Genomic DNA, 13,047 nt, shown 5'->3' with positions numbered 1-13,047 from the left:
TCTTGGGAGTTCTCAGTTGGACCCCCAAGCCCAGGGGAGGTGTCTTTGGGGTCCAGCAAGGTTCCTCAAGCCCTTGAAGGGTCTCGGGGGGGGGGTCCCAAGCCTTTGGGGGGGATCTCTGAGGGGTCCTCATGTGGAAGGGTGGTGGTGGTCTCATGGGAGGGGGTGTCCAGGCTCCCCTTGAGGTGCTCTGTACCCCCACCCAGCACCCAGGAGGTTCTGAAGCAGAGCTGAATGTCCATCCCCAGCCCCCCCTGACCCCCCCCCCAGCCCCTCCATGAGCCCCCTGCCCCCCCCCAGCCCCATCCACCACAGCTCAAAGCAGGGAAGAGAATAATAAAACCCCTTTTATTTCTCTGATAATAAAAAACCACCTCAGGAGGTGAGAGCCGTGGGGATCCCCGGGTCAGGGGGTGTCCCCAGCATCTCCCCCCCCCCTCCTCATGGTGTCAGGCACTTGACCCCAGCATCCTCTGCATGGCCACAGTTGGTTTTGCCCCAGCTGGAGAAGCTGCAGTGCAGAAGACTCTGTTCTGTCCCCTTGCAGGAGACATCGTCCATCCAGATCCTCCCTGTGCCTGCAACAACAACAACAACAAAACATCAGCCCCGGGGCCTGCTGGAGCCTTTGGAATCCCTCAGGATTATCATAGAATCACAGAATCCCAGAATGGGCTGGGTTGGAAGGGACCTCAGAGCTCATCAAGTCCAACCCTTGATCCACTCCCCCCGTGGTTCCCAGCCCATGGCACTGAGTGCCACATCCAGGCTCTTTGGAAATATCTCCAGGGATGGAGAATCCACCCCTTCCCTGGGCAGCCCATTCCAATGCCTGAGCACCCTCTCTGCAAAGAATTCTTTCCTAATATCCAACCTAAACCTCCCCTGGCAGAGCTGAAGCTCTGCCAGGGGAGGTTTAGGTTGGATATTAGGAATAAATTCTTAATCCCAAGCCCTCTTGTCTTGCTGAGAGTTGCCTGGGAAAAGAGCCCAACCCCCCCCTGGCTCCAACCTCCTTTCAGGGAGTTGGAGAGAGTGATGAGGTCTCCCCTGAGCCTCCTCTTCTCCAGCCTCAACACCCCCAGCTCCCTCAGCCCTTCCTCACAGCACTTGTGCTGGATCCCTTCCCAGCCTCCTTGCTCTTCTCTGGACCTGCTCCAGCACCTCAATCTCCTTCCTGAGCTGAGGGGCCCAGAACTGGACACAGGACTCAAGCTGTGGCCTCCCCAGGGCTGAGCACAGGGGCAGAATCCCTTCCCTGGACCTGCTGGCCACGCTCTTCCTGACACAGCCCAGGATGCCATTGGCCTTCTTGGCCACCTGGGCACACTGCTGCCTCCTCTTCAGCTTCCTGGCAATCCAGACTCCCAGCTCCCTTTCTGCCACTCTGTGCCCAGCCTGGAGCTCCCCATGGGGTTCTTGTGTTGAACCTCATCCCCTTGGGATCAGCCCAACTCTCCAGTCTGTCCAGGTCCCTCTGCAGAGCCCTCCTGCCTTCCAGCTGATCCACACTCCCCCCCAGCTTAGTGTCATCTGCAAATTTGCTGATGATGGACTCAATCCCCTCATCTAAATCCTCACTAAAGATATTAAACAGCACTGGGCCCAACACTGATCCCTGGGGGACACCACGGCCGCCATTTTGATGCAGCCCCGTTCAGCACCACTCTCTGGGCCCGGCCCTCCAGCCAGTTCCTAACCCAGCACAGATGCCCCTGTCCAAGCTTTTTCAGGAGAATCCTGTGGGAGACGGTGTCAAAGGCCTTGCTGAAGTCCAGGCAGACCACATCCACAGCCTTCCCCTCATCCACCAGGCAGGATTCAGTCAGATCCCAGGAAAGTGGGGAGGGAGGGAGGAAGGGGTTTGCTTCCTGAAGCTCTCCCTGAAGGATGGAGGCAGCCCCAGAGATCCCCTCCTGATGTTGGAGAGGAGGAACCTCAGCAAGAACCATCAGGATCTACAGGTTAGTGGCCAAAAATGCCACAGAAACAGAGGTTTGGGCAAATGTTTCTTGTGTTCAGTCATCCCTAACATGGGCATTGCTGCTGGGTGCACTCCTTGAGGAAGGGAAGGACCAAGACCCTCAAATACATCCTCAGTGACCCTCATGGTGGCATCCAGCCTCAGTGAGGTGGCTAGCACACCCTGCTGAGGGCTGGCCTTCAGGCAGTGGTTGCCCAGGTTGCCCAAGGAAGCTGTGGCTTCCCAAAAACCCAAAAACCCCTCCTTGGACCTCAAGGATTTGGGGATCTGAGGTCCCCCGTGTGCCACCACCGAGTGCCACCACCACCTCTGGGGGCTCAGCCCTGCCCTGCCCACGTTTCCTCTGTCCCTTGGAGGTAGCAGAGAGGCTTTTGGCCCAGGGAAGGGCATTTTGTACCCTTGGGAGGGGCTGGTTTGAAGGCAGAGCTGGCAGGAGGGGAGCTTTCAGCTCTCTGGAGTGAGCTGGGCTGAGCTGGGCTGCCCTGCAGGAGCACAGGACACCCCCTGCAAGGACACAAGGTCCTGGGTCCTGCAGCAGCAGGGGGACAAAACCCAAGAGCAGCTCTTCTGGGGGCTTTTCTGGGGTGAGGAAGGGGTGCAGGCAGCAGAGTGGAAGGACTTGAGCCCATGCTGAGAGAGCCAAGAGGGGTGGAAGGTCCTGGATCCTGGTCCTGATCAAAGTTTTGGCTCCCTGGCAGTGTCTCAGCCCAGGTTGGATGGGGCTTGGAGCCCCCTGGGCTGGGGGAGGGGTCCCTGACCATGGCAGGGGGTGGAATTAGGTGACCTTTAGGGTCCCTTCCCCCCCCAAACCACTCTGGGATCCCCTGGCTGTATGGCAGCTGCTGGAAGGGGTGATGCTCCCCCAGGCTGTGGGACCCCACATCATCAACTCACAAACTGGGTTGGGAGGACCTTAAGAAATCATCTGATCCCACCCCAAAGGAGAAACCCATGGGGCTTGGAGCACCCTGGGCTGGGGGAGGGGTCCCTGACCATGGCAGGGGTTGGAATTAGGTGACCTTTAGGGTCCCTTCCCCTCCAACCCATTCTCTGATCTGATTCCATGGTTTGCCAGAGGGACAGGATGCCATCCCCAGGGATCTTCAGGAGCTCAAGGAATGTGTCCATGTGGACCTCCTGGAGTCCTGAAGATTGCAATCCCTGCAATCAGTAAAGGTCCTGCTGGGGAAAACAACTCTGGGGTGTCCCCAGGCTGCTCTGAAGGACATCAGCTCCTGGAGGGGTCCCCCTGTGCACAGCAAACAGCTCTGACCAACCAGCACAGGCTCAGGGGATCATTTGGGTTGGAAAAAACAATAAGATGATGGAGTCCAACCCTTCCCCAGCACCCCTGCCCCATGTCCCTCATCCCCACATCCCCAGGGCTTTCTCTGAAACCCCTCCAGGCATGATGGGGACTCCAGCCCTGCCCTGGGCAGCCTGGGCCAGGCCCTGACAACCCTTTCCAGGGAGAAATTCTTCCCCAGCTCCAACCTAAACCTCCCCTGGCACCACTTGACTTGTGCCAAAAGTTCCTCTTCTCCCATCCCTTGTTCCTTGGGAGCAGAGCCCGACCCCCCCTGGCTCCAACCTCCTCTCAGGGGCTTGCAGAGAGCCACAAGGTCTCCCCTCAGCCTCCTCTGCTCCAGGATCAGCACCCACAGCTCCCTCAGATGCTCCTCACAACTTCTCCACACCCTTCTCCAGCTTCTCCTTACTCCTCCTTACTGTCCAGACCCTTCCCCATATTTTCCAGACCCTTCTCCATGGTCTCTAGAACCTCCTCCTTACTCTCCATCCCCTTCCCCATCTTCTCCAGCCCCTTCCCCAGCTCCATTCCCTTCTCTGGACACTCTCCAGTCCCTCAATCTCCTTCTGCTCCTTTGCTCCAAGCTCAATCCCCCAGTTCCCTCAAGCTCCAGACTTGTGCTCCAGACTCTCTTGGGGGGTTTCTGGGGACTTCTGCCCACCCAGCCTGGTCCCTGGTACTTGGTGGCTGTGCTGGCTCCTTGGTTCTGGGCTCCATCACCTCCTGGGTGATGAGCAGCTGGGGAGGAGGCAGCTCCAGGATTTAACAGGATTGTGTGGGAGGGGAGCAGAACCCACCCCACCCCACAAGTCTGGGTCCTAGAGGTCAGCCCTCCACCCTTCAAAGTGGTGCTGACATTTCCCCTCTGGTTTTCAGAGCTTTGCTTTTCCTGTTTGCTTTTGTTATTCTAAAGAGAAAAGAGGAAAAAAAAAAAAAAAAAAAAAAGAAAAAACCACAAAACAGCAAAACCCAACCCAACCCAAACACAAGAGCTCAAAAGTCACTCCTGGCTGAACAACCCAAAGCTTTTGTTCAACAAACCACCCAGCCCGGGGGGGTTGTTCTGCAGCCCTGACTCAGCCTGGGGGAAGGAGCCACCTGGGCCAGTGCCAGCCATGGGCTCCTGAGCCAACCCCAAAGTGGCTGCAGACACCCAGGGCCCGGCCCTGCTGGACCAGAACCATCCACCCAGAACTGCTCCAGTTTGGGTGGGGAATGGCTGGAGAGCAGCCCTGAGGAGAAGGACTTTGGGGTGTGGGGGGAGGAGAAGCTCAGCATCACCCCAGCCATCCCCGTGTTGGTCACCCAACCCCACATGTGTCCATCCCTGGGGTCCCCATCAGCAGAAGGACACGGAGCTGTTGGAGCCAGTGCAGAGGAGGCCCTGGAGCTGCTGGGAGGGCTGGAGCAGCTCTGCTCTGGAGCCAGGCTGAGAGAGTTGGGGGTGTTGAGGCTGGAGAAGAGAAGGCTGCAACGGGGAGACCTTAGAGCACCTTCCAGTGCCTGAAGGGGCTCCAGGAAAGCTGGGGAGGGACTTGGGACAAGGGCCTGGAGGGATGGGACCCTGCGAGGGGGAAGGGTTTGCAGCTGGGAGAGGGGAGATGGAGAGGAGATCTTGGGCAGGGAGGGAGGGAGGGAGGGAGGGAGGGAGGGAGGGAGGGAGGGAGAAATTGTTTGGTTGGACTTGGTGATCTCAGAGGTCCTTTCCAGCCATGAGCATTCTGTGATTCTCAGGTGTGGGACATGGGTTAGTGGTGGCCTGGAATAAGGTGATGTCCTGGCTGGGCTGGAGTGGGATAGGACAAGGGGGAAGGGTTTGGAGCTGGGAGAGGGGAGCTGGGGCTGAGATGGGAGGGAGAAATTGCTTGGGGTGAGGGTGCTGAGCCCCTGGGTGCCCACGTTGCCCAAGGAAGCTGTGGCTGCCCCATCCCTGGCAGTGTCTCAGCCCAGGTTGGATGGGGCTTGGAGCCCCCTGGGCTGGGGGAGGGGTCCCTGACCATGGCAGGGGGTGGAATGAGGTGACCTTTAGGGTCCCTTCCCACCCAAACTCCTCTGGGATCCCCTGGCTCTGGGATCCCCTGGCTGTATGGCAGCTGCTGGATGGGGTGATGCTCCCCCAGGCTGTGGGACCCCACATCCCTGTTCCTCTCCCCTCCAATCATAGGGGGGAGGTCCCAAGGGTTCAAGGGTTGGACTTGATGAGCTCTGAGGTCCCTTCCAACCCAGCCCATTCTGGGATTCTCTGCTCTCTGGGAGGGACAGAGGAGGCTCTGGCACTTGGGGCTGGGGGGCAGGAATGCTTGGGGCAGCTGCTTCAGGGGGGCTTTAATTTGTTCCCTGGGGTGGTTCTGCAGGCAGGGGATCCCTTTAAGGTCCCTTCCTACCCAAACCCCTCTCATCTTCTACAAAACCCATGTTTGTTTTCAGACTGAAGCTTCTCAGGCCCCCCCTGCCCCTTTTTGGGGGCCTCCCTGATGTCTCCAGCTCCTTTTTTTGGTGCCTTTCTGCTTTCTTTGCGTTTTGTGCCCATGTTAGGGTGGGGGTCAGGGTGGGGGTCGGGATGGGGGTCGGGGTGGGGGTCGGGGTTGGGATGGGGGTTGGAATAGGGGTCAGAGTGGGGGTTGGGATGGAGGTCGGGGTGGGGGTCGGGGTGGGGGTCGGGGTGGGGGTTGGGTTGGGGGTTGGGATGGGGGTCAGGGTGGGGGTAAGGGTGGGGGTCAGGGTGGGGGTCAGAGTGGGGGTTGGGGTGGGGGTTGGAATAGGGGTCAGAGTGGGGGTCGGGATGGGGGTCAGGGTGGGCTTTTGGGTGGGGGTTGGGATGGAGGTCAGGGTGGGGGTCGGGATGGGGTTTGGGGTGGGGGTTGGGATGGAGGTCAGGGTGGGGGTCGGGGTGCAGGGGTGGGGGTCTCACCTTGTCCAAACCGGGCCATTCTGTACACCTCCTGAGCCCCTGGGAACCCCAGCATCCTGCAGACCACGTCCCCGTCCTTCTTGTCCCAACCATCGTCACAGACCGTGCCCCAGCGGCTGTTGTAGAACACTTCCACCCTCCCTTCCTGGGGACCCGACCCGTTCACCAGCCTGATCATCCCCTCCTCAGCTGCTGGGAAGAGAGAAGAAGGTCAGGGAGGTAATTTGTGTGTTTGTGAATTCATGGTGAATAATTAGAAAGTGTTTGCTGACCCAGCTTTTACAAAGTCTTTTGCTAACCCTGTTTTGAGAGCACTAATAACAAATACATCTGCCTTCAGCATTGTGAAAGGTGCAAATAGAACTGTTCTTTGGGTAACTACGAGGCTTAGGGGAACAAGAAATGAGGCATCCACAGTTTCTGTACCCTAAAAAGGCTACAGTGGGGTGCTCATCTAAACTGATTTTGCTGCTCACCACGTAGCGTTGCAGATGAAGGTGGTTTTACTGCTGGCTGCAGAGTGTTGCACAGGAAAGAGAGAAGGAGCCCATGTGGGGAATTAAAGGGGAAGGAGAGGGGAAACTGAGGCAGACACTGACTTCATCCAACGACCACCAGATGGGGGGCAAAAAGACCCCCAGAGATAAAGTGGGCATGTGCCTTTGAAGACCCAACTCTTCCAAGAACTAATAAACATAATCCAGCCTGTTCCTAGAACGGTCATGAATATGTATTAGAATGGTCATGAATATGTGTTAGAATGGTTATGAATGTGTATTGGACTGGTTATGAATATGTATTAAGTTATGGAATATAAATTAAAAGATTAAAGTTTAGGGGGTGCGTGTGAGTGGAACGGAGACTCCCCAGGCACCCAGAGCTGGTTTGCTCGTTGCAATTTCATTAATTAAATTAAACCATGAACAGAAGAATATTGAGTCTTGGTCATTTATAACAGGCAGAAGGGTGTCAGGGAGATGGGGGTCAGGGGAAGGGGGGTGGCATCCCCCCCTTCACCCCCTGGGACCACCTCCCCTGCAGAACGGCACCGAGGGGCTGCAGCTCCAGGTGACCCAGGGACACCCCCCACACCCCACTGGTGTCCTGGGTGTTGCTGGGGTCCCAGCCCAGAGCCAGGGGTCTGCTGGAGGATCTGAGCCCTCTGAGGGTGATGCCAAGGTGTCTGCAGCCTCTGAGTGCTGCAGGAACCATCCTGAAGCCATCGAGATGAGACCAAAGCTCAGGCTGGAGGTGAGGAGAGAGCTCAGGAACCCCATGGGAGGAGGAAGATGCCAGGAAAAAAGCAAACAAACAAACAAAAAAACCCAACAGGGGACAAAGAGATTCCCAAAAGAACTCAAAAGGGAATCCCAAGTGCTTGGGAATCTCTTCCAACCTGGAGACAGGACCTTGGGCCATGTCCCTGCTGCTCAGGTGGATTCTGACTTCATGGAATCACAGAGAGGTTTGGGTTGGAAGGGACCCATCCAATTCCCACCCCCCTGCCATGATCCAGGGACCCCTCCCCCAGCCCAGGGGGCTCCAAGCCCCATCCAACCTGCCCTTCATGCTTGAAGGGACCATGAGGAGAAGCTCAGATCTGCCCCAAATCCCACCTTGGGCTCAGGGCACATTCCTCCTCCTCCTCCCCATGGGGACTCTGCTCCCTCCACCCCCCCAAGCTGCTTTTTGGTGGCTCCTCAGCCTTCCTCCCACCACCACAAGGTAACTGGGCTGGGGAAGGGATCCAGCAGAATTCCTGTGAGGAAGGGCTGAGGGAGCTGGGGGTGTTGAGGCTGGAGAAGAGGAGGCTCAGGGGAGACCTCATCACTCTCTCCAACTCCCTGAAAGGAGGTTGGAGCCAGGGGGGGTTGGGCAGATATCAGTGGGACAAGAGGGCACGGACTAAAGAATTTTTTCCTAATATCCAACCTAAACCTCCCCTGGCAGAGCTGAAGCTCTGCCAGGGGAGGTTTAGGTTGGATATTAGGAAAGAATTTCTTTCTGGAGAGGGTGCTCAGCCATTGGAATGGGCTGCCCAGGGAAGGGGTGGATTCTCCATCCCTGGAGATATTTCAAAAGAGCCTGGATGTGGCACTCAGTGCCATGGGCTGGGAACCACGGGGGGAGTGGATCAAGGGTTGGACTTGATGAGCTCTGAGGTCCCTTCCAACCCAAATGATTCTGGGGTTCTATGATCACCACCCTCCCACCAGGTGACACCCTCACCCTTCAGCCAGGGGGAGCCAGGGGGTGGTGTTGGCTCAGCAGCCACCGAGGAGCTCAGCACCACAACCCAACCACCAGGGTTCTCCAGGAGGGTTCTTTGGGATCGGGAAAAGGGGGGAAAAAATGGGTGTCAGGCAGCTGGGACCTCTCAGTGCCTCCCCAGGGGCTGGGCCAGCAGCCATGGCAGCTCCTCTGAAATTTGCATGGCAAGAAATTTGCATTTTTGTGACATTTTCTCCAAGCCCGGGTGGGTTTTCCCCCACCCCTCATCCCCAGTCCAGACATTCCCCCTGGGGCTGCTCGCTGGAAGGGATTCCCAAAGCTGGAGATTCCTGAGGGCTGGAATTCTGCCCAAGGCATTGCCAGGCAGGGGCAGGAAGATCAGCAATGCCCAGCAGTGCCCCAGCTGCTCTGCCACATCCCTGCTGCTCCTGGGGGACAAGGAAAGCTGCACCCTCACCCTGCTGCCACACCCCCATCACCATCACCATCACCATCACCATCACCATCATCACACCCATCACCATCACCATCATCACCATCATCACACCCATCACCATCACCATCACCACCATCACCATCATCATCACCACCATCACCATCACCACCATCACCATCATCATCACCATCATCACCATCATCACTATCACCATCACCACCATCACCCCCATCACCCCCATCACCATCATAACCACCATCACCATCACCACCCCTGTAACCACCACCTTAACCACCACACTCCCCATAACCACCATCACCCCCATCACCATCGTCACCACCATCACCATCACCCCCATAACAACCATCACCACCATCATAACCACCACACCCCCCATAACCACCCCATCACCACCATCATAACTACCACAACCACCATCACCACCACCACAACCACAACCACCTGTCCTGGTTTGGGGCAGGATAAAGGGGATTTTCTGTCTTGTCCTTTTGCTTTTAGCTCAGTCTCCTGTAAGTAGTTGCACTGCTGAAATGAACAGCAAGTTTCTCAGGCAGTGTGTATTTCTAGGACTGATACCACTCCATGTTTAGAGTTACTGCTGGAGCCTGGTGTGCAGAGCCAGGGAGCTGCTCAGCTCTGAGGAACATTTTGCCCTCCAGAAGGGATAAAGAGGTCCCACCTGCAGCCTCCTTTGGGGAGGAAGGGACAAGAGAAATGACCAGAATTGACCAAACAGAGGATTCCATCCCATACACCTCATCCTCAGGAGAAATTGGAGGGATCACCAGGGTCAAAGCCCTTCCTGCTTCCCCTTCTTCCCCTCTCCCTGTTTGTTTTGGCATCCTGGGAGGATTCCATCCCTTCCTCTGCCTGTGCTCCTGATCCATGCCAGCCTGAATCTGTGTGTTCCTGCCTCCAGCTCCCAACTGCTGCTGAGCCCAGGATTCCAGCCTGGACTTTCCCAGGGCTGCCCTGCAGCCTCAGTGGGGATGGGAGAGTTATTGGGGAGAGGGGGGAGGAACCTGGGATCCATTTTCCTGTCTATTTGTATAGATTCAGTCATTTTTCCTATTTATCATTACTGTTTCATTAAAGTTGTGTAGTTTAGTTCCCAACCCATCAGTCTCTCTCCCTTATTCTCTCTCCTTTCTTATCAGGGAGGAGAGAGATTAACAGAGAGCAGCTGGTACTCAGTTTAATTGCTGGGCCAGTGTTAAACCCTGACACCACCACCCACCCCAACCAACCATCACAACCACCATAACAACCAGAACCACCATAACCTCCATCACCACCATCACCACCACAACCACAACCACCACAACCACCACAACCATCACAACCACAACAACCATCACCACCACAGCCACCACAACCGACCAGAACCACCCCACCACCACAACCAGCACCACCACCTGAACTGGAGCAGCCCCTCTCCTTGCTGTGGTTCTGGTGGTACCCTGACCATCAGCTTCTTCCCAAGGGCAGCCCCCAGGAGGTCCCCAGGTGGGCTGAGCTGCCTTGAGCTGGGGGAGAGCTGCCCCTCATCCTGTGCCTGTCCCTGATCCCGATCCTGCCCATGTCCTTGATCCTTCCCCTGATCCTGCCCCTGATTCTGTCCCTGATCCCATCCCTGATCCTGCCCCTGTCCCTGATCCTTCCCCTGATCCTGATCCTGATCCTGTCCCTGATCTTGGTTCTGTCTCTGTTCCTGATCCCGTCCCTGATCCTGTTCCTGATCCTGCCCCTGATTCTGTCCCTGATCCCGATCCCATCCCTGATCCTGATCCCGTCCCTGTCCCTGTCCCTGATCCTGCCCCAGGCTTTTGGGGCCGGGAGGTGCAGGGTTAATGGGATTTGGGGTTTGGAACCTGCTGCATGAAGATGAAATGGGGTTTGGCACCACCAGCTGGCTGGGACCAGCACAAAACGTGGTTGGTTTGGGGTTTGGGTTTTTTTTTTTTTTTTTTTTTTTTTTTTTCCATGTTTCTGGGTTTTCCCTGGCTGGCTCTCAGAGGGAAGAGGGCCACCCCCTCCAGTGACCTCCAGAACACAGAGTCCTTCCCCTGCTCTCGGCACTGCTTGGATCTCCTCGGGCTCAGGCTCAAGGAGAGCTTTGGAAACCCTGAGTGGGTTTTCCTGGATCTGGGCAGGGCATGGAGGAGCCAGGAAACATCCCATGTGCTGCCCCTTGGATCATCTCTGCCACCCCCCACAGCCTTGCTGGGGATCCAGAGGGATCCATCCCACCCCATCCCATCCCATCCCACCCCATCCCATCCCATCCCATCCCATCCCACCCTATCTCATCCCACCCCATCCCATCCCACCCCATCCCATCCCACCCATCCCATCCCATCCCATCCCATCCCACCCCATCCCATCCCATCCCATCCCACCCCATCTCACCCCATCCCATTCCATCCCATCTCATCCCATCCCACCCCATCTCATCCCACCCCATCCCATCCCATCCCATCCCATCCCACCCCATCTCATCCCACCCCATCCCATCCCATCCCATCCCATCCCATCCCACCCCATCCCATCCCATCCCAGGAGCCTTTGGGAAGCTGCCAGCTCCCTTCCTGCTGCCTGGGCTGGGCTGGCTGCTCCCAACCCCATGGAGCAGCTGCCTTGGCTCAGCCAAAGGGTGATGGAGTCATCCAAGGGATGGATGAAGCAAATCCCACAGATGGACCAGAGCTGGGAATGCTGCCAAGGAAGCTGCTCCTGCCAAGCCAAGCTCCTGCCAGCTCCAACCCTGCTGTCCCCAACCAGGCCTTTGGGATCATCCTCCTTCAGCCACCCTGGAGCATCCCAGGGCAGGGAGGGGATCCCAGACTGGTTTGGGTGGGAAGGAACCCTAAAGCCCACCCAGTGCCCCCCCTGCCATGGTCAGGGACACCTCTCCCAGCCCAGGGGGCTCCAAGCCCCATCCAAGCTGGTCCTGCTGCATCCTCACTGCTGCTTGTCACCCACCTGGGGGGCTTGGGGGATGGTGACAGGGACATGGAGCCCCTCTGTGGGCACCTGAGGCAGGAGGGATGTCCCCAGGGAGGGTGTCCCCAAAGAGGCAAGAGGGATGTCCTCAAGAAGGGATGTCCCTGGCTTGGCAAGAGGGATGTCTCCAGGGAGGGATGTCCCTGGGGTGGCAAGAGGAAATGTCCCCAAGGAAGGATGTCCCCAAGGAGGCAGGAGGGATGTCCCCAAGGAGAGATGTCCCCAAGGAGGCAGAAGAAATGTCCCCAAGGAAGGATGTCCTCAAGGAGGCAGGAGGGGTGTCCCCAAGGAGGGATGTCCCCAAAGAAAGATGTCCCTGAGGTGGCAAGAGGGGATGTCCCCAAGGAAGGATGTCCTCAAGGAGGCAGGAGGGATGTCCTCAAGGAGAGATGTCCCCAAGGAGGCAGAAGAAATGTCCCCAAGGAAGGATGTCCCCAAAGAAAGATGTCCCTGAGGTGGCAAGAGGGGATGTCCCCAAGGAAGGATGTCCCTGGGGAAGGATGTCCCTGTCACAAAAGGAGGGATGTCCCCAAGAAGTGTCAGAGAATCCCAGAATCCCAGAATGGGCTGGGTTGGAAGGGACCTCAGAGCTCCTCAAGTCCAACCCTTGCTCCACTCCCCCCGTGGTTCCCAGCCCATGGCACTGAGTGCCACATCCAGGCTCTTTGGAAATATCTCCAGGGATGGAGAATCCACCCCTTCCCTGGGCAGCCCATTCCAATGCCTGAGCACCCTCTCCAGAAAGAAATTCTTTCTCATGTCCAACCTAAACCTCCCCTGGCACAACTTGAGACCTCTTGTGCCCTCTTGTCTTGCTGAGAGTTGCCTGGGAAAAGAGCCCAACCCCCCCCTGGCTCCAACCTCCTTTCAGGGAGTTGGAGAGAGTGATGAGGTCTCCCCTGAGCCTCCTCTTCTCCAGCCTCAACACCCCCAGCTCCCTCAGCCCTTCCTCACAGGACTTGTGCTGGATCCCTTCCCAGCCTCCTTGCTCTTCTCTGGACCTGCTCCAGCACCTCAATCTCCTTCCTGAGCTGAGGGGCCCAGAACTGGACACAGGACTCAAGCTGTGGCCTCCCCAGAGAGTCCCTAAGGAGTGTCCCTAAGGAATGTCCCCAAGGCAGCAGAAGGAATGTCCCCTGGTGCACGAATCC

General features: G+C 57.3%; 1 protein-coding gene across 4 annotated transcripts in view; it reads right to left on the bottom strand.

Annotated features, from left to right (window-relative positions):
• Positions 1-328: 328 nt before the first annotated feature.
• Positions 329-13,047, bottom strand: part of SCARA5 (scavenger receptor class A member 5) — a 45,395-nt gene continuing 32,676 nt past the window's right edge. For 3 of the 4 annotated variants that reach the window (XM_071742348.1, XM_071742347.1, XM_071742349.1), the window contains exons 8-9: positions 6,205-6,396; positions 329-578 (exon numbers count right to left, since the gene is read on the bottom strand). In XM_071742348.1, coding sequence (XP_071598449.1) covers positions 442-578; positions 6,205-6,396 — 329 coding nt within the window. In that variant the 3' untranslated portion in view covers positions 329-441. The remainder of the gene's footprint in view (positions 579-6,204; positions 6,397-13,047) is intronic. The other variant, XM_071742350.1, reaches the window with a different exon arrangement.

The sequence above is a fragment of the Heliangelus exortis genome, chromosome 3 (genome assembly GCF_036169615.1).
Source record: "Heliangelus exortis chromosome 3, bHelExo1.hap1, whole genome shotgun sequence".
Lineage (NCBI taxonomy): Eukaryota > Metazoa > Chordata > Aves > Apodiformes > Trochilidae > Heliangelus > Heliangelus exortis.
The sequence above is the reverse complement of the archived record's forward strand: the minus strand, read 5'-3'. Positions and strand labels throughout refer to the sequence as shown.